General features: G+C 42.9%; 1 protein-coding gene across 2 annotated transcripts in view; it reads left to right on the top strand.

Annotated features, from left to right (window-relative positions):
- Positions 1 to 21,503, top strand: part of lgr4 (leucine-rich repeat containing G protein-coupled receptor 4) — a 147,084-nt gene that overhangs the window by 89,429 nt on the left and 36,152 nt on the right. For both annotated transcript variants that reach the window (XM_067994066.1, XM_067994065.1), the window contains 6 exons: positions 4,870 to 5,085; positions 11,453 to 11,524; positions 12,369 to 12,437; positions 14,774 to 14,845; positions 14,943 to 15,014; positions 21,024 to 21,095. In XM_067994066.1, the coding sequence (XP_067850167.1) occupies positions 4,870 to 5,085; positions 11,453 to 11,524; positions 12,369 to 12,437; positions 14,774 to 14,845; positions 14,943 to 15,014; positions 21,024 to 21,095 (573 nt within the window). The remainder of the gene's footprint in view (positions 1 to 4,869; positions 5,086 to 11,452; positions 11,525 to 12,368; positions 12,438 to 14,773; positions 14,846 to 14,942; positions 15,015 to 21,023; positions 21,096 to 21,503) is intronic.

The raw sequence follows: 21,503 nt of genomic DNA, 5'->3' as shown, positions 1-21,503 counted from the left end.
TTAAGGATGGTCTTCAAAGGGAAAGAAGAGGACAGGTAGGGAGGGAATTCCAGCTGATGGCATACCGCCAATGATGGGACGCAAGGAGAGGGCAATGCACTAGAGGTCGAAGTCAAAGGTGCAGGGAATTTGAATGGGAGTTCTGTAGCGCTGGAGGATATTGCAAAGTAGGGAATGGCAAGGTCAAGGAGGCAATTTAAACTCACGAGTTAGAATTTTATATTTATGGGGTTGGTGGACCAAGAGCCAATGTAGGACAGTGAGAACAGGAATGATGGGTGGGTGAGACTTGGTGAAGGATAGGTATATGGGCAGCAGAGTTTCAGATGAACTGAAGTTTATGGAAGATGAAAGACCTGCAAAGAAAGCATTAAATAGTTGAGTCTGAAGGTGTCACATGCATGGATGAAGGTTTCAGTGGCAGGTGCAGAGTTGTGCAATGCCACAGAGGTGAAAGTCAGCAGTCTTTGTAATGGAGAAGATATGGGGTTGTCATCATCATCATCAGCTCGTCGCGACAAAACTGCAGTTAGGATCTGATTTGTCATTTATCTCTAATAGTTACTCGGGAGTACAAGATATTGATGGGGGGAACACTGCATCAGGCAATGTTCAAGTGTTGAGCTAGGCTTTTCACATTCACATCTGGGATCATTTCTCAGCTTCCACTTGGTCATATTGTCACCAGTCTTTACAACCCCAGCTCTCGCTCAATTTAAGCTGCCCCAGTGTTTTCATTCAAGGTCCTTGCCTGGAGGGAGGAATTCTAAAGGAACCACATTCTCTAAGATCATTGACATTTCCTGCCATTTTATTACTTTGTAGCCTTCCATAGTAGTATTTTGGGGTAAAGGATTTTCAGTGGCAAAGCTCTTTCTGGACTTCAGCCCCTTGGACGATGGAATATGTCAGTGTACTGGGTGTCTCGGATTAAGCATCTGCTTCTTTCTCTCCTTTTTACTGAAGGCACCGTGTGTCACTGGTGCAATCCCCGTGAGGCAGTATAGCAGTAGTGTGATAGTCAGTATCAAGGTCCCCATGATGCTCCTAAAGGATTGATTGAATTCAGTAAGAATTTTGTGTGCACGGCTCGAGCGTGAGCGTACTGAGGTACAGTACTTCACAACTGAGTAACATAGGGCAAGACTGGTTGCTCGGAGTGTTTTGGAGTCCACTTTTGCGTTGGCCAGTTTTTGGACTTAACCTTTTTTTTAAACAGCTTCTTGATGTGCTCTTTGAACGTCTGCGTTCGGTCTAATGTGACTTAAATGTACACTGTATACTCATGGTGCTCAAAGATTGTACAGTCCCACTTCACCTGGAATGTTTGTTTGGCCTATCGATGTTTCAAGTGGAAAATACGTACTTGTGTCTTGCAAGGTTGGCATTCAGGGATCATGTTATTCTCTGCAAGTGCACTTGAAGTCAGTTACGATGTGTTGAATGTCTGACTGGGTGGCGATGCAGAGATCATCTGCACAGATGAATCTTCACATGTTGGGGAATTCTGTTTGGTCATTTGGATGGGCATTAAACATCAGGGATGCTAGCACTGAGCCTTGGGGAACTCCATTCCCATGAATACGTCACTGACCATCTACCTCGTCAAAGAAACATAAATTCTAGAGCAGGGCAGAGATTACTTGGATCATTTTGCTGTTTCTCAAAATTTTTGCCAGTTTCAGTAGAATTGAACAATGGTTCATAGTGTCTTAAGCAGCTGACAGATCAACAAACACAACCCCTGTAGTTTTGCAGGTTTCGGAGCCGTATTCAATGTATTGAGTTAGATTTGAAACTTATCCACAGCATGAACATCCTGGGCGGAAACCAGCTTAGTCATCAGCTAGCTGCTGACTATAGTTCCACTATTGGCACTATTCTATCCATTATCATCTGCTCATATGGGATCAGAAGCACAGTTCAGGGACAAATAAAATGCTGAAGTTACAAATAGTCTGAGGCAGCCTGGGACACGGAGGGGAATGAATTTGGCGATGAGGGTACAGAGATTGCGACTTCTGTCTTCCTAATGTTTAGCCAGAAGGAATTGTTGTACATCCAAGAGTGGATGCTGGGCAAGCAGTCTGATAGCACAGAGAGAGTGGAGGAATGAAGAATGCTGATGGAGACATAAAGCTGGTTATCATGTGGAAGCTAGCCCCGTGTCTGCGGATGATATCACCACGGTGTAGTATGTAGATGAGGAAGAGGAGGAGACCAAGGATAGATCCGTGTGGATCTCGTTCGAAGTGACAGTTCAGGCGTGGGAAGAGACGTCATGGTAGAGACGCTCTGGCTACGATCGAGTAGGTAAGAGTGGAACCAAGTGAGGGCAGTCTGTGCCCTCACTTGGTTCCAATCGGCTGGACAGTTGAGACGTGTTGGTAGATGGTGTGGTCGACTGTATCAAAGGCTACAAAGATGGCGAGAAGAAATAATACACCTTGGTTATAGTCTCAGAATGTTTGTAACATTGATCAGAATTGTTTCTGTGCTTGGAGAGGGGTATAAACCTGATTGAAGGAATTGAAAGAGTTGCAGGAAAGATGAGCATGGGAATGGGAGACAACAGCAGGTTCAAGAATGTGAGAGAAAATGGAGGCTGGAGCTGGCGGTGGTAGTTTGCAAGGACAGAGGAGTTGAAGGTGGGGCATTTGAGGAGGCTGGTGATGGCGATTTAGAAAGTCAAGGCAAATGGTGCCTGAGCATTACAACAGTGAGTACTCTTCAAAAGTACTTAATTGGCTGTAAAGTGCTTTGGGATATCCTGAGGTCGTGAAAGGCGCGATATAAATGTCAGTTAGGTTACAAGTGGATTATAGACTGGAAAGGGAAGATTTGAAAGTAAATATCCCTTCCCACCCCTCCAATTTGATCCCCATTACCCTTAATCTTTCCAAGGTGAGGTACAGTTCCATAGGTGGTGGAACCCTTGCTACCTTGAAGGTTAAAGTTGTCTAATTAACTTACTGAAATGACCTGTACTTTTTAAAACCATGGGTTACTGACATTGTCGACATTGTTGTCTTTGTGGATAGACTTCCAAGTAGACCATAATTGATGCAATGTTTTATTCTGTTCATAATTTTTCAATATTTGTGAATATGTTTATTCCATCTGGCATTATTTTCAGTGGGAAACCTGTCCACAAAAAAGAGCAAAATATCACTGCTCATCTGGGAAATAAACTCAAGGTAACGAGCTGTGTTTCTCCTTTTTTCAGGCTGGCATGGTTGACAGAATGGAGAATAAAATAGATTTTAATTTTTTTTTAAAAATCTGCTAAGCTTCCCTTTACTAATCAGTACTATTGAGTACGTTTTCTGGGAGAGGGACTCTTCCTTCTAGCAGAATTTGGCCTAATGGTACATCTTTTATAGTGATCAAGTGGAAGGTTTCTCTCTTTCCTCCTCTTCTTCCCCCCACCCCCCACCCCGCTCCTTCCCTCCAATCAGTTTAGTTTCCTAATGTTGCGTGCCTGTGCAAAACCTTTTGTAGAGGCAAGGCATGAGTATTTGTTAGCACATCACTGCCAGATTCATTCCAGGCAGTGGAAACAATGCCTTTGATCTTCAGGGAGGGGGAAGGAATTCAGTCAACAAGGTAGGCAGGTAACTTCCAGCCAGCATTCAGCAGGGCTGCATTATCAAACAGTTCATTTGATTTGTATTGTTCAAACTTGGTTTGTAGCATGCTATGATTTTGTCAGAGAGGGTCTAGAAAACTACTTTGTGTTGTAAAGATTTTCCATTGTGCCTAGTAAGATGTTAGATCATTTTTAATCTGCAGAAGTATTGGTGTCTTTATCTTCAGTGTCTTTTGCAATTTTTAATTTTCAATGTCTCTCCTGCTCTTCTCTCCTAAAAGCATTGATGCCTTGCTGGTTATAATTCCACAGAATCCGGTATCACCCACCTACATGGCCGGTATTCACTGTGAATATTGGCAGGGTACTCAATAGTGGGGGTATCACAGTAGACCATGACCCTATCCACTGCTGATGTTTACGTACTTGGCCCTTCCAGCAGCAATTAGGAGTGGGAACCCTTGTTGATTTCCCTTCTCTCTCTTCACCCCACCCCTCATCCCATCTGCCACCTAACTATTTTCGTAGCCCTATTTCCATCCCCACATCTGGTCTGTGTAGCGTAGTTACTCATTAAATAAGCATTCTGAGCAATTGGAGCGCAACTAAAAGAGAACTAAACCGTAAAATAAAGGAAACTTATAGAATTAAATAATATTACATCTGTTTCAGAATATTAACCCATCCCTGTTTGTTTTCAGTCAGTGGATTAGTAATACGCTTTGCAGGGCATTTCATAAGACATTTAAGACTCATTAAGTCCATTCAAATGAGCCAATTGCATTAAAATTTTGTGTGAATGATAGCAGTTTGTATTAGCCAGTGTGCTCTGGTGTCTGTTTTAGTAATGGGCTCAAGTCACAGGCTGGATTAAAAATCACTTTTGGGGAAAAGGAAAAAGAGTTTCTGTACTATTGATTCTGGGATAATTAGAAAATGTCTTAATGAAAAGTTGTTCAGTAAAACTTTGCTTATTTATTTATAAATATAATGACATAACTGTGTTGAAACTCCTCATTGCTAAGTATGTGATGTTAACCTCAGTGAAAATGAAGTCTACTTTTCCCAGTCTTTTCTCATTAAACCAGAAAAGATTTGCCTAACATTTTTCATGGAGAAACAACTCACCAAGACATCCCTTTAATATTACTTAATGACTTCTGACAACATCACAAATAATCATGTTTGTTTCCTAAAGCAAGGTGGTGATTGGACATTACAGCAAGTGCAAGTAACAAGGCTGAGCATGTTTTCTGATAGCTTTATGTTTTAATCCTTAGGCGCTTGGATGCAAACCACATCACATCTGTCCCTGAAGACAGCTTTGAGGGTCTGGTTCAACTGCGGCACCTTTGGCTCGATGATAACAGCCTAACTGAAGTTCCTATCTATCAGCTGAGCAAACTACCTTCACTTCAAGCCCTGACACTGGCGTTGAACAAAATTACACACATACCCAATTTTGCCTTTGCAAATCTCTCCAGCCTCGTTGTGCTGTAAGTGGGTTGCTTAAATATGGCAGCATTCTAAATGTTACATCTATGCAATTTTATGAGAACGTGGTTGTGTAATATAAATACACTGATTTTCAAATAACACATCAGTGAGCTGGTGAGAGTTAAATCTGTCTTTCAAGCAGCAGAGGAAATGGAATCATTAGAATATTTCTAATATAGTACTTTTATAACCAGCTTTAATCCAGTCTCTATTGAAAGAGTCCTACATTTCTTGGGCAGACCCATTATTATATTCTAGCTTGTTGGATAAAACTGGGTGTAAAGTATCATGTCAAACAACCTATAATTTACATTTTCGAGAATAAAAACAATAGCTGAGAGATAGTTAAAGGTTGTAACGCAATGAGGGCTTCAGGTGACATCGTAAACCATGTGCACAACAATCACATAGTTCACTAAAATCATATAAATCTTTACATTGCATCATAGCTTTGTCCTCTCCCCTTGATTTCTCTTATTTTGCGCAATACATATTGCACATATTTTTTGAGCTAATTTAAAGCGTCCTAGTTTTTGGTGGTGCACAAGCTCATTTTGCCATGGAATGGCAGGATGTGAGTGTGTGCATGGAGTCCCTCACCTAGTAAGCTCCCGACCTTGGAGATTTTTTTGTGCAAATGAGCACCTCAAGTCTCTTCATTAACCTTCTACTAGTCCCCCGAGGGTGTAATCCTGTATTTGTTTACATCAAAGAGTTTTAATAGCTTTTAGGTACCGCCATGTGGTGTGGTATAGCATGCAAGCCAGGGAATAAATATGTGCCATGCCAAGTCACCAGAAGTTTAGAAACTATTTTGTTTCCCTTTAAGAGCCCCTTCCATGTGCATCATTTCCCAACTGAAGGAGCTTGAAATGAGGGGCTTCATTCAGTACTCTGCTGATGCTGTTCTCAAGCTAGAAGTTTCTAGTGGCTTGCTTGGAACAGCATAAGCAGAGTCCTGGATGGAGGTCCTCATTTCAAAACCCCTCAGCTGAGGAATGATGCACAGTGCAAGGGCCCTAAAAAGGGAATAAAAATAGCTTCTAAAACTGGTATCTTGGCACTGCACATATTTGTTCCCTGCTGTGCGTGCTATGCCACATGGCGGTAACTAAAAGCTATTAAAACTCTTTGATGCAAACAATTACAGAATTTTGCCCTCGGGGAACTGTTGGAAGGTTAATGCAGTTTATTTTTTAATTGCGTGTAAGCCCTTAAGTGAATAAATTGTAATAATGTGTATAATGGAGAGAGTAACAGATGTCTGGGAGTTTGTTAAAAGGCTGTTTGGCAAGTTGAGCCCTTTGTGAATGTAGTCCCACCCGAAGTGTTGCAGACCTCTAACACTCTCCCACCTCCCCGTTCACATTTTTTAACAAGACTGATCTCTTTAGTCAGTGGGCTATGGTTTAAAAAAAACTCAGCTGTGGTGTGAAGAATAGAAAAGGTAAATTTAGAACACAGTTTTAAACCATGATTGCAGGTTAAGAGGCCATGCTTATAAACTGGGAAAAGGGAAGTTCACAAGTTCATGACTGATGTTAGGAAACACTTTTTCACGCGGCATGTTCAACATATGGCATGTCTTCTAGATATGCTAGTGGAGGTAACTTTGGGAATGACTCAAACTGGAGTTAGATGCTATGATGAAGGAACTATAATTTTCTGTAGAAGGAAGAGCGAAAGAGCAAAATGGGCTGAACAGCCTGTCTCATCTGCACGTATCTTTGCAGTAGTGTACAAACCAGGCTTCTATCTTTATGAACTTACCTGTTTTGCTATTGGAATATGAGTACTTCATTATGACTGCCCAGTTCTGTTATGCTACTTTACACCATATGAATGGAAAGTTTTAAAATGAGTTTGATCCTAGATCAGCTTTTCATCTGAGGAATATTTAATTCGAAAAATAATTCACTGAGTTTTTAGAGTTCTGTACATATGTACAACCGACTGCTAAGCATGGGCATGGTTGAGTTTTTTTTAAAATTCATTCATGGGATATGGGCGTCGCTGGTAAGGCCAGCACATATTGCCCCTCCCTAATTACCCTTGAGAAGGTGTTGGTGAGCTGCCTTCTTGAACAGCTGCAGTCTGTGTGGTGAAAGTTCTCCCACAGTGCTGTTAGGAAGGGAGTTCCAGGATTTTGACCCAGCGACGATGAAGGAACGGCGATATATTTCCAAGTCGGGATGGTATATGACTTGGAGGGGAACGTGAAGGTGGTGGTATTGCCATGTGCCTGCTGCCCTTGTCCTTCTAGGTGGTAGAGGTCGCGGGTTTGGGAGGTGCTGTCGAAGAAGCCTTGGTGAGTTGCTGCAGTGCATCCTGTGGATGGTACATGCTGCAGCCACAGTGCGCCGATGGTGAAGGGAGCGAATGTTTAGGGTGGTGGATGGGGTGCCAATCAAGTGGGCTGCTATGTTTTGGATGGTGTCGAGCTTCTTGAGTGTTGTTGGAGCTGCACTCATCCAGGCAAGTGGAGAGTATTCCATCACACTCCTGACTTGTGCTGCTCCCGGCTGGCCGGAGCACCATCATCTTACCTGTTGCTGCCAAAGTCACCACTGCCCTCAACTTCTCCTCTGGATTCTTCCAGGGTGCCACCGGGGACATCGCCGGCGTCTCTCAGTCATCTGCACAAAAGAGCCCTGCAAATGCAAATACACCTACACCCACTCTGCAGTGACCCAATGGGTGGCATCAGGTGTGGGTCTTCATGGTGATCCTCAAGAAAGGGAGTTATTGCACAAACCAGACAAGATTTGCAAAGACGTGGCAGTAGTGGTGATAACAACATTTAATATGGTTGGCAAAAGAAACAAATCTAAATGAAACACATGACATTCTGTCATACACCCTTGTGCATCCCCTTTGTGCTCACAAAACCGTAGCCTTACATTTACGGGAACCCCCACATGGTGCTACCCCTGTGGCTTCAGCAGAGGTAGTGGCAGGTTGCTCTTGCCCATGCCCTGACCGATGAGATGCTTTGCGCGGCCGCCCTCTGAGTTTCAGTGCCCATGAGGACCCCTCCAAAGACCACTCCACCTGCACCTGTTCAGGGACAGACTCGGCCACCTGGAGAGGAGGCAGCATTGCGGGTACTGGTTGAAAGGGGGGCAACGGTTGAGACATGGGAGCACTTTGAGTGGTGTCCCCACTTCCATGTCCCCTTTCGCCATCATCCCTCTCCTGGCTCAGGCCCACATCACTCCTTCCACCCTGCTGGACGACAGTTTGGAGGACTTGTGTGAAGCCTTGGAAGGCCAGTTGTAACGCATATGTCAGCCTGTTTAAGGCGGCAGAATGTTGCTCATCCTGAATCCGAACGGCCATTGTCAGGGCCTGAATGGACTCATTGTTGAGCTGTGCTTGAAGCTCGATGGAGGCTAGCCTTCCCTCCATCGCAGACATTCCCGCACCTACCCGTGACACTATCTCAGAAATGCCTTCACGTCCCTGTGACAGTATTCCACTCATGCAGGAATTGGACTCCTCCATCCTCTGCGTGATTGTGGAGAGTGTGCGTGGCAGTACCTCGGCAATGTGCTGCTGGCCCTCGATGACTCTCCTTTTCATGGCTGGCCCCCAGGGTTCAGCATCTGGGTCCAGCTGAGCAGAGCCTGGAGAAGAGTGCTCCTACCGACGCGGACTCTCCACAGCTGCCCTTGCCACCAGGGTCTGCTTGTGCTCACGTGCGTGATGACTCACCACGTGCAACCCCAACTAAGTGAGGACGGGGACCCATCGAGATGTGTGTATCTGCGCTGGTGGATGGCTGGCTCTGATGTGACGATGCCCCCTCAGAGACCGGCAGGTCCTCTGAGGAATCTCCCTCCGCAGTCACGGCGGTTGCAGATGGCCCTGCAAGAGAACAGAAAGCATGTGGACAGATGTTGAGGTGCTGCAGATGTCAGGTGGTGATAAGATCATTCGCTATCATGAGTGCTGAGTGTTGGATTTCTGTCACCAGCCGCTTGTGCGTTCCCAGTCTTGGCGTCCGCCACAGACAGGCACTCCGGCATATGTGGCTTATTTCTAGTTCCTGCTGCTCTGCGTCTGTTAGGACCACCTGGTGTGGCGGGCCCCCTCCGGTCCTTGCCCTCTCCTGGGCATTCTGGCATCCCTTCTCCTATCAAGGCAAAACACGGAGATTGAGTGATGGTTGCATAGTGACCCGCTGCATGCATTGGTGTGGGTTGGGGTGACAGTGAGGGAGACGCATGGGAGGGTGCCTGTGAGACATAGCCATGAGATTGGATGATGATTGGGTTGCGTGGTAGTGTTCAAATGGGAACTGGGGCGGTGAGTAAGTGCAGGCAAGCTGAGGATGATGGTTGAGTGGATGTGAGGAGTGATGCGAGAGCATTGTGGTGGCAGTGCAGAAGTTGTGTGGTGGTGGAGGTGATGTGGAAGATGGAGTGTGGGAGAATGCGTAAGTATACTCACTTTGGCTGATCTGGTTAGGTCATTAAAGCACTTCCTGCACTGGACCCAGGTTCAGCTGACATTGCTGCTGCTGCTGCTGCTGACCTCCCCTGCCACCTCGAGCCAGGCCTTCTTGGTGGCAGAGTCAGGCCACTTCCTCCCGTCCGATGGGAAAAACGCTTCCCTCCTCCTCCTGACCCCATCGAGTGAGTGAGTTAGAGAACCTTGGAGCAGCCTTGCCTCTGGCCTACTCCATGCTGACAATATGGATCTTTGCTGCAAGAGGAGCATTGGAGGACTACCCCTTTATATAGGGCTCCACCTGCTTGACAGCCTGTGATGCGGGTGCGCCCGTTGCGCAGGTCTGCAACGGGAAACACGGAAGCACGCGTAAGTACCTTCAATTAGGCTGCGATCGCGTGCGGAGGACACAGATTTTGCTGGGCGCGTTACCCACGTTTAAGACGGAAATGAGGAGGAATTTCTTCTCCCAGAGGGTCATGAATCTTTGGAATTCTTTGCCCCAAAAAGCTGTGGAGGCTGAGTCATTGAATACATTCAAGGCTGAGTTAGACAAATTTTTGATCAGCAAGGGAGTCAAAGGATATGGGGAAAGGGCGGGAAAGTGGAGCTGAGGTAAAAATCAGATCAGCCACGATCTCATTAAATGGCGGAGCAGGCTCGAGGGGCCGAATGGCCTACTCCTGCTCCTATCTCGTATGGTCATTTGGCCTGGCACTTGTCTGGTACGAATGTTACTTGCCACTTATCAGCCCAAGCCTGGATGTTGTCCAGGTCTTGCTGCATGCGGGCTCGGACTGCTTCATTATCTGAGGGGTTGCGAATGGAACTGAACACTGTGCAATCATCAGCGAACATCCCCATTTCTGACCTTATGATGGAGGGAAGGTCATTGATGAAGCAGCTGAAGATGGTTGGGCCTAGGACACTGCCCTGAAGAACTCCTGCAGCAATGCCCTGGGGCTGAGATGATTGGCCTCCAACAACCACTACCATCTTCCTTTGTGCTAGATATGACTCCAGCCAGTGGAGAGATTTCCCCGATTCCCATTGATTTTAATTTCACTCGGGCTCCTTGGTGCCACACTCGGTGAAATGCTGCTTTGATGTCAAGGGCAGTCACTCTCACCTCATCTCTGGACCGAGGCTGTAATAAGGTCTGGAGCTGAGTGGTCTTGACGGAACCCAAACTGAGCATCGGTGAGCAGGTTATTGGTGAGCGAGTGTTGCTTGATAGCACTGTCGACGACACCTTCCATCACTTTGATGATTGAGTGTGGACTGATGGGGCGGTAATTGGACGGATTGGATTTGTCCTTCTTGTGGACAGGACATACCTGGGCAATTTTCCACATTGTCTGGTAGATGCCAGTGTTGTAGCTGTACTGGAACAGTTTGGCTAGAGGCGCGGCTAGTTCTGGAGCACAAGTCTTCAGCACTACAGCCGGGATGTTGTCGGAGCCCATAGCCTGCATTACAGTACTAACTGCTGTCCTTCAGATGACATGTTAAACCAAGTCCCTGTCTCCCTGTTCCACTGGTACAGGTGGGTGTTAAAAATCCCATGGAACCATTCAAAGAGTAGAATTTTCTCCTTATGTCCTGGCCAGCAATTTTCCTAACCAACTCCCCAAAAATAACTAACTGATCACATAGCTCATTGCTGTTTATGAAATCTCACTTTATGCAAAATAACTGCTGCTTTTGCCTACATAACAATTCATTGGACTTCAAAGTAACTTATTGTACGTAAGGACTTTGAGAAGTTTTTGGGATGTGATGAAGCATTTTGTAAGGAGCCAGCCTTTATCTAAAACCTGCTGTTGATGTGTAAAGAGTGGCTGCAGTGTACAAATACTTTCTTGCCTTTTGATGCTGACCCTTCTGCTTTCTTCCTCATTCATTTTCCTTCAGACATCTTCACAATAATAAAATTGACACAATAGATATGCATTGCTTTGATGGGCTTGACAACCTGGAGACACTGTAAGTACTAATTTTTGATTAAAAGTTTATTTTTGGGCTTCTGACATAGATTCAGATTTATGCTTCACTGCTATCATATTTCATTAACTATGAACTCCAACTGCAGATGAATGATCTGTAAAATTCCACTCTCAGTATATTTGAATATTTGCTGAAACCACTTCTGTTCTGCTTCGTGGTTTTTTGTGCTAACCGATGTCTTAGCTTGTTGGTTTTTAATGATCTTTAGATCTTATGTGTAGGAAATGGGCAGGATCCACTTCCTGTGCAATTGTAGCAAAATTATCTGGGTTTTTAAAAACTAGTTTTATATTTAAATTTTATAACTTCCTACATTTCCAGCAGAGATTTCTTTTCCCTTTAATTGGCTTTTCATAAATTAACATTTACAGAATGGATTCTATGAATCATAAATTTTTGTTTTTTTAACTTCTATTTTCTGAGAAGCAATTTTGCTTGTCTTATTTTTAGCAATGATTTTTTAAATTCTGTTCCCAATTACACTTATTCTCCTCTAGTTTTCTATTTTACATTTTTGTTAGATCTTCTGAAAGTACTAATCTGTTGACCTGCACTTGTATCCATTTTTAATTACGCACAAAGTTTGTGGATTGACTATTTGCGAGAGAATGTGGATTGACAGTATACTATAAATCTATTTTACACTGTTCCACGATGCACAAATCATTATCAGCAATTGAATTTGAATGGAGTTTGAACTCTGATACGAAGTTCACCTTGGTGGAAATTTGTGCATTTTTTAAAGTTTTCAGTTAGTCCTTGTTCACAAAGCTTGCAATGATAATTATTAACTGATGTTTTAGCTTCTGTATTTAATCATTAGGGACTTGAACTACAATAACCTGATGGAGTTTCCTGAAGCCATCAAGTCCCTTCGGAATCTGAAAGAGCTGTGAGTGAAATATGCTGTATTTATTTCCAGTGCTTCAAGCTAATCAAAACCGAATGGAAACTATTCATAACATTGGCCTTCATTATCACTTGTTTCAGTGCTTGGGAAGTAACTTGATGACAATAAGTTAAGCATGGTTTCCGGAGTCCTGATTACTTAATATCAAACTGCATTAAGAACCCCTTCCTGTCTTACTCACATGACCTCTGGGAGAACAGTGCTAAACCACGCTAAAGCTGATTGAGCTGCGGTGCATAGATGATAGTTTGTTTAGTCCCAGTCTTTCAATTATTTTGTTATTGCCCAAAGATTTTTCTGACAGAAAGAGACCTTGGATCAGGATTAAAGCTGCTGGACCCCCATTACCTTTTAGCATGAAACACTAAAAAACAAAAATGTTGTAGTGCCTTATCTTAATGCTACTGTTAGTTGATTTCTTTAAGGGTGATGGAGCGGGGGAGAGAGAGTTCACAATAATTATATGCGCTTTATCAAATAAAAATCCACGGTGTCTCAATTATGTCTCGCCTCATGAATAGATCAGTCTCCTCCTTAATTGTAAACCTTGGCTCAGTGGTAACACTCTTGCCTCTGAGTCAGAAGGTTGCAGGTTCAATTCACACTTCAGAGACTTGAGTACATAATCTAGGCGACACATCAGTGCTGTACTGGGCTTTCTTTCAGATGAGACTTTAAACCAAGGGTCAGTCTTCTCTCAGGTAGACGTTAAAGATCCCATGGCACTATTCAAAAGAGAGCAGGGGAGTTCTTCATGGTGTTGTGGCCAATATTTATCCCTCAACCAACATCACTAAAACAGATTGTCTGGTCATTGTCTCATTGCTGTTTTGTGGGATCTTGCTGTGTGCAAATTAGCTGCCGTGTTTCCCTACATTACAACAGTGACTATACTTCAAAAGTATTTCATTGGTTGCAAAGCGCTTTGGGACGTCCAGAGGTCACAAACACAACGGCGAAATTTGCAGATGATAAAATGCTCCGGTGGAAACTGAACAGGGTAAGCTACAGGAGGATTTTAATATACTTGAGAGTTGGGCAGACAGGCGGCAGATAAAATTCACTATAGAGAAATGCAAAGTGCTTCACATGGGGACAAAAAATCTAAAAAGGGACAATTATGTAAACGGAAGAAAATGATGTGCATGGAAATGAAAGAGACCTGGGTTCCTGATTGACAATAAATTGAAACTATTGCAACAATGCTCTGTGGCAGTGAGTAAAGTCAAATCAGATGTTGGGATGTATTAAAAAGTCATTATTGAGGTAATCATGCCACTTTATAAATCATTGGTGCGACTGTACTTCGAATATTGTGCACCGTTCTGGTCACCTCAGTGCAGAAAGGATATTGCAGCTGTTGAATGGATACCGATGAGAGCAACCAGAGTGATTGAGGGGATAGAGGGATTGCATTATGAAGAATGATTGTGTAAATTGGGCATGTTCTCACTGGAAAAGACAAGGTGATATGACTGCTGTTTTTAGGATTCTTAGGGGATTAGATAATATATACCCTGATGAGCTGTTTCACCTTGTCCAGAATAGTAGAACCAGAGGACACTGCCTATGCTTGAAGGAGGGTAAATTCAAAGCTAACGGACAATTTCGGAGCGAGTGGTAAATCTATGGAACAGGCTTCTGAGAGAGACAGTAGAAGCAGATACAATCTATTCATTAAAAAACAAATTAGATATTTCTTTCAGAAAATGATATTTTGGGATATAGCGGATGAGTAATTTGAGGCACAACATTTGGTAAGTGTAGCAAGCTTTGGAGGAACAGGTGACTTTGGACCTATAACAACAACAACTTGCATTTATATAGCACCTTTAATATAGTAAAACATCCCAAGTATGGTTCCCAAAGCTTTTCACCACTGGGAGTTTACTCGCCTCCTGTCTGGGTCTGTTGTAGGCTGATTGATTGCCATGATTAACCAACAACTCCATTTTCGTTGTATCATGCGACTACGAGGATGGTTGAAGGAAAACTAGGTGGACTTTGGTCTTTTTTTCATCTAGCAATTCCTATGTAATTCAAGACTGCCCTTAAACCTTAATATAGGTTTGTCTGAAAGACTGTGACCTAAAACATCAAATCAAAATGTAGAGTTCAAAACAGATCAAATTACTGAGTTAAACAAAATTGTCAGTTTTAAGGTTCATTTTACCTGTCAAACAAAAGCCAGAGAAATCTGATTGTCCATATTTTTAAAAGTAATCACCAAGAAATTGGAGACTGTCAGATATTTTGGCATAGTGTTTTGTTTTGACTTTAATGAGCTTAAAACTTGTGTGTTTTGCTTCTTGTTGCAGTGGTTTCCATAGTAACAACATTGCAGTAATTCCGGATAAAGCTTTTAGTGGGAACCCTTTGCTACGGACTATGTAAGTAGAACTCTCCCCAATGAGCTTCTTGTCATGTTTGTTTTTGTTTCATGGTTGCCTCCTGGTAGGTTAGCTGACCAGTTTTCTTATTTTTCAGACACCTGTATGATAACCCAATCTCCTCTGTGGGGATTTCTGCATTTCAGAATCTGTCTGAGCTCCAGTCTCTGTAAGTATAAGTTCTTGGACAAAATGATGATTATATAAATGTAAAATTTGACATTACTTATGAAAGACCAGTGTCTTAATGTTGACTTGAACAAGTTCTATTTATTTTACAGTCCCTTTTAATGTAAAAAAAATCTCAAGGACTTTCAGGAAAACAGAAGAGATTAGGAGGGGTGACCAAAAACTTGGTTTAATGGATGGGTTTTGAGGAGGTTTTTTAAAGAAAGAGAGGGGTGTAGAGTTTTAGAAAAGGAATTCCAGAGAGTAGAATTCGGGCAGCTGAAGCTATCTGCCAATGGTGTAGCAAAAGGGAAGGGGGATGCAAAATGGTCCCACGTGGCAGACTGGTCAAAAAAGTAAAAGCCCGTGGGATCCGAGGGAAAGTGGCAAGTTGGATGCAATATTGGCTCGGTGGCAGGAAGCAAAGGGTAATGGTCGACGGGTGTTTTTGTGACTGGAAGGCTGTTTCCAGTGGGGTTTCACATGGCTCAGTACTAGGTCCCTTGCTTATTGTGGTATATAGTAATGATTTGGACTTAAATGTAGGGGGCATGATTAAGAAGTTTGCAGATGATACAAAAATTCGCCACGTGGTTGATAGTGAAGAGGAAAGCTGTAGATTGCAGGAAGATATCAATGGACTGGTCAGGTGGGCAGAAAAGTGACAAATGGAATTCAATCCAGAGAAGTGTGAGGTAATGCACTTGGGGAGGGAAAACAAGGCAAGGGGATACACAATAAATGGGAGGATACTGAGAGGTGCAGAGGAAGTGAAGGACCTTGGAATACATGTCCACAGATCCCTGAAGGTAGCAGGACAGGTAGATAAGGTGGTTAAGAAGGCATATGGAATACTTTCCTTTATTAGCCGAGGCATAGAATATAAGAGCAGGGAGGTTATGCTGGAAATGTGTAAAACACTACTTAGGCCACAGCTTAAGAACTGCATACAGTTCTGGTCACCACATTACAGGAAATATTTGATTGCACTAGAGAGGGTACAGAGGAGATTTACGAGGATGTTGCCTGGACTGGAGAATTTTAGCTATGAGGAAAGATTGGATAGGCTGGGGTTGTTTTCCTTGGAACAGAGGAGGATGTGAGGTGTGATTTAATTGAGGTGATATATAAATAGATAGAGTGGATAGGAAGGACTTTTTCCCTTAGAGAGGTCAATAACCAGGGGGCATAGATTTAAGTGATTGGTAGAAGGATTAGAGGGAAGTTTAAAAAAAAAATTTCACCCAGAAAGTGGTGGGGGTCTGGAACTCAGTGCCTGAAAGGGTGGTAGAGGCAGAAACCCTCAACTCATTTAAAAAGTACTTGGATGTGCACCTCAAGTGCTGTAACCTACATGGCTATGGACCAAATGCTGGAAAGTAGGATTAGGCTCGGTGGCCCATTTTCAGCTGGCGCAGACATGATGGGCCAAATGGCCTCCTTCTGTGCCGTAAATTTTCTATGATTCTATGAAAAGCCTGGAGTCAAAGGAATGGAGAATTCTGGGATGAATATAAAGCTGTAGAAGATTGTGTGGGGATGGTGGGACAAGGCCATGCAGGGTTTCAAGGACAAGAATACACATTGTGTTTCAGGTCACTACAAAATCTAAGCATTAGTCTGGACTCGGGTGCTTAACCGTCGTAGCATCAAAGCTCACCCCAATCTTGTCCTCAGCAGACATCCATTTGTTAGGGTTCGCTGCATAGCAATGAGCAGTGGGGACCTCTGCCTTCCAGATGATTTCCCTTGCCTCCTCCAAATCCAGGGGTGCTGAGGATGTCTGTGCTGCTATTACAATCTGAAGTAAGATCAGCTAACTCAGCACAGTCTGAGGATTGAACATGGGACATTTCTGGTCCTTGTGGCTCATCTGCTCACTCTTTGTAAACCTGCTGAGCTAACAGTGAAGCTCACCTTTTATTAAAAGATTGTTGGCAATGCACCAGAGTTGCACTTTATGGCATATCTTCAAGCTGTTTTGAACTCCTTTAGTTTTAAGTTAAAGTTTAGTAGCTATAAAGCAACACAAACTACCCCAATGTCCAAAAAATAGACTGGGCTTTGGTTAAACATGTAGAATGGTCAATATAGAAAGTGGAAAGGTAAATGACATAGGACAATTACAGCCTATATATTCTGATGTCAGATCTTAAATTATAAGCTTTATTTTCCAAAATATAATATTCTGTGGACAATTACAGATGCATGAAACATTTCCTTTTAAATATTATCAAAATGCTGATGAAAAACCTAATTTATCTTGAATTTTTCACTATACTGAACCTTGTCAGTTGTTTCAATGAATTGAGGCTACATCAGGAATAACTGAATTATTGTGCTGTTGCTAGTATCATAAGCTCATCTAATAAAAAAAATGCTATTGCTGGCATGGGATAACATTTTCTTGCCCTTAGTGGAAGAGTAATTGTAGAACAGCAAAGACAGCAATATATAACCTGTATAAGTCGTTAAGCTGCAGTTACAAAATTGTGTCCAGTTTTAGGTGACATTTTATAAAAGATGTCGAGGCCACGAAGAAGATTCAGAAGAAATTCACTGAGGTGATCCACGGGATGGGAGGCTTTAGAAGGAGAGAGACTAGAGAAACTGGGGCTCTGTTTCATTAGAACAAATAATGTTATGAGGAATCCTGCCAGAGGTGCTCAAAATTGAGGGGTTAAAAAAAAAGTCAATGAGAAAAAAAAAACTATTTCCATCGGTCAGTGAGTTGGTAACTGGAGGGAATAGTTTTAAGATAATCATCAAAAGAACCAAAGGAATTTTTTTATGCAGATGGGTTGTTAGGGCATTTCGGGGGAAAAATTGGATGGGGCTGTTTTTGGGCGTAGGTAGCGTGATGTGCTATTACCCCAGGCCCAGTGGCCCCTGTGCAGGCAGGACGCAAGTTTCAGCCCACCTGAGGACTTACCTGCAATCAGTGTTCCATTCCAGGCCTTGCAGGTGGAATCAATCCAATTTGCACTTTCCATCACCAGGGGAGCTCAATCTCTTAAAGGGAGAATATTTCTTCGAAATCTCTTAAAGGTAGCTGGTACCTGTTATTTGCTGAAAATAACAGTCTGCTGTCTTCACAGAGTCTGAATGGAGATCAGACATCGCACACATAAAACACAGATGCAGATCCCGTCCCTATGTTTACACACTGATGAGTTTTGTTCAAACATTGAATAAAGGTTGTGCACTACCAAATCCCACATCCTCCAATCTGCGCGCCAGACCTCACCAATCTGCAGATCTGAGTTGGTACCAGGCCTGCGAGAGTGCATGCACCCAGGTTCTCTGCTGATGTACTAGAGACCTTGGTGCAAGAGGTGGACAGAAGGAGGGACATCCTATATCTGCGGGGGGGGGAGGGGCGCAAGAGGCCCTCCAGACATATATCCAAGAGGCAGCGGGGGATGAAGTCAATGCCAATGCCAGGCGCACTGCATCATGAACATGCAGGAAGATGTTCAATGCTTTGACGTGAGTGGTCAAGGTGAGTGAGGTCAACTGTCAAGTGGCGTCTCCTACCAACTGCTCCACGCACTACACCCCCCATCACCAACATACCAACAAACTCTCTCTTTCCATCAGAACTCAACTCTTGCAATCAGATGCTTCCTCTCACCCTTACACATTACCACTGTTTCAAGCCACCCACCCACAACTCACAGGCCACACACACCGGCAGCTATTCAACCATGACAGGCACATCACCCAGACACACGTCCCACATTCTTGCAGGAGAAGGTGACGCATATCAGGAGGCCGCAAGTGGCAATGGCATTTAGTCCCTCGAGCCTGTTCCGCCATTCAGTGAGATCATGGTGGACTTGTGACCTAACTCCATATACCCGCCTTAGCCCCATATCCCTTAATATCCTTGATTCACAGAAATCTATCAATTTCGGATTTAACATTCACAAGTGAGCTATCATCAACTGCCATCTTCAGAAGAATGTTCCAAACGTCTCCCACCCTTTGTGTGCCGAAGCATTTCATAACTTCACTCCTGCATACCCTGGCTGTAAATGTTAGGCTATGTCCCCGTGTCCTGGTATTCAAGTGTTACAAATGTCTTGGCAGCCAGAAGCAGTAATCCAGCCATTAACCTGTAAATCTTGCATGGTCCCTTTAAATAGCGCCAGTGGGGGGTCCTCCAGGCACTCAAACACGTTCAGATGGTCGGGGTTAAAACTGTGCGTTGAGTTGAGTGTTATGTCCCAAAATGGTGTCTATCACTTTAAATCAGCGTTGCACATTGAAGCCATTTTCTCCCTACTTTACATGATTCCAGCGTTCGTTATCTGCGCCTGTGCTAACTCCTATACCAAGATGACGCCTGGCACACATGATGCTGGAAACGTGCGTGCGCGTCCAAGGCGCCATCTTGGATGTTGGAGAGGCCGTGTAGCGCCGAAACAACGGGCACTACACGGCCCAATTTAGCGCCCTTCTTTTGTTAAAGACGAACCCCCTTTAAGCATGTCCGTGAGGTGAATCTTCTTTATGTAGGTGAATCTGGGGGAAACAAAAGAGATACAAAATATATTCTGTTCTGTGTTGAATGTATTAATTTTAAAGGTGTTCCTACAGTATATGCGGTGGACTCTTGTTGTATTGGGTGGGTGTGGATGGTTCAAAATTGTGCATAACTAGCTGTGTACATGATGGGAGCAGCACATCTGTTTAAATGTTTGAGGGGAGAAATTGGGCACCAGTAATAATTTACACATATTGTATCCAGACTTGCTGGGAAGTAATCCATATTACATATGGGTGGACTTGACTGTTGTTTAATCTAGCTTTGTGTGAAACGTCACACTTTAGACATTTGCACAGTTGATGAACTGACATATTTGTTTATGATTTAAAGGACAGAGAGCAGGAGAAACTTTTTGTACACCGAGGGTTGTGAGGCTGTGGAAAGCAAGACTTGGAGTTGGTCATTGAAGCAGAAAACATGTCAACGTTTAAGAATAGGTTAAAAAGTTGGTTGAAGGAAAAGGAGATAAAAGGATATGGGTACAGGGCAGGCTTATGGGATTTGGAACAACTGCTCATGTGGAGGATAAATACAAACACAGATTGGTTGGGCCGAACGGCCTGGTTCCGTATTGTAATTTCTATTTAATTCTATGTTAATAGGTGGAAGCAGAATCCAGAATTGCTTTTAAAAGTGAAATGGATATATATTTTAAAAATTAAAATTTTATAGGGTATGGGAAATGGCAGGGGAATGGGACTAAGTGTATAACTCTGAGAGCCTGCACAGGAATGAGACCACCTTTTGTACTGTAAAATTCTATTTCCACAAATAAGTAACATGAGGGCTTCATAACATCAGTGAAAATTTAGCCATGGCGTTTTGATTTGCTCTTTGAACTACAGAGAATTTTTTTTAGATTATTAGAAATCTGACCAATTTGTAACTGCCAGCCTACTTAATCCTAAGAATGCTAGCAATTCAGGGAAACTCTTGGATCAGATTTATTTTATTTGTTCAGCTTACACACTGATATTAAAATGAACAATATTTCTGTAATATTTATAACTCATGTAATTTCCTCTAAGTACTGTACAACAAAATTGTACATTGACTTCACATATGCATGTACATGCTTCTGTGAATTTTTTAAAGCTTTTTTAAATGCTTCATTTGCATTCTTCTGCCTCCCAATTTTTTTTTTAACCATTCAATAAAAAGCATCAATTCAAAAGATTGGAATGACAGATTCAAAATTGTGACCAGCTTAATCTTCAGCGCTGAAATGACATCCAAATGCAAATGTAGTTGTCACTGCTGAGCCTTCATACCCTCACAGCTAGTATTAATGAGGGAGCAGTGAGTTAATTTAACCGTTATACACACGTTATTCAAAAAGAACTCAAGGCTAAATTACCAACATTTTTATTCTCTGAAAGCCTTTTTACTAAACCTCCTAGATACGTACAGTGAAACATTATATTAACGTATTTGCTTTGGTATATTTCTATGATTCAGCACCTTGACAGGAACCAGAATAAGCAGAATCCCACCTGACTTGTGCCAACAACTGAAGATGCTTAGATTTTTGTAAGTTTGGACTTTTATCATCACTTGAAAAGCAAGTTGTCAATGTGTGAAGTTGAACAAGTTTGAAATGTTCGTTTTTACTTTTTTCATATTTAATGCTAACTGCAAAACATAAAGCATTAACAGGGTGTAAAACTCTTGTAAATATATGAGGGTTTATATCAAATAATATCAAAAGAGCTTGAATGTCTGGAGTTACAGTTTTAGCTATGAAAGCCAAGATGGTCCAGTAATTGCTGTGGTTACAGAGCAAGGAGTGTTGAGGTTTTAGTTGAGTTTTCAGTCTCACTGTTTTCAGTCACCTCTTTTGTCAAGGAGGAGCTGAGCTATTTGGCACTGACTGAGGACTTTAAGGCATGGGGTACTGTAAATTATATGGAATGTGATACTGTGTATAACAGAGTTGAA

Source organism: Heptranchias perlo, chromosome 12 (assembly GCF_035084215.1).
Source record: "Heptranchias perlo isolate sHepPer1 chromosome 12, sHepPer1.hap1, whole genome shotgun sequence".
NCBI classification, from domain to species: Eukaryota; Metazoa; Chordata; class Chondrichthyes; order Hexanchiformes; family Hexanchidae; genus Heptranchias; species Heptranchias perlo.
The sequence above is the reverse complement of the archived record's forward strand: the minus strand, read 5'-3'. Positions and strand labels throughout refer to the sequence as shown.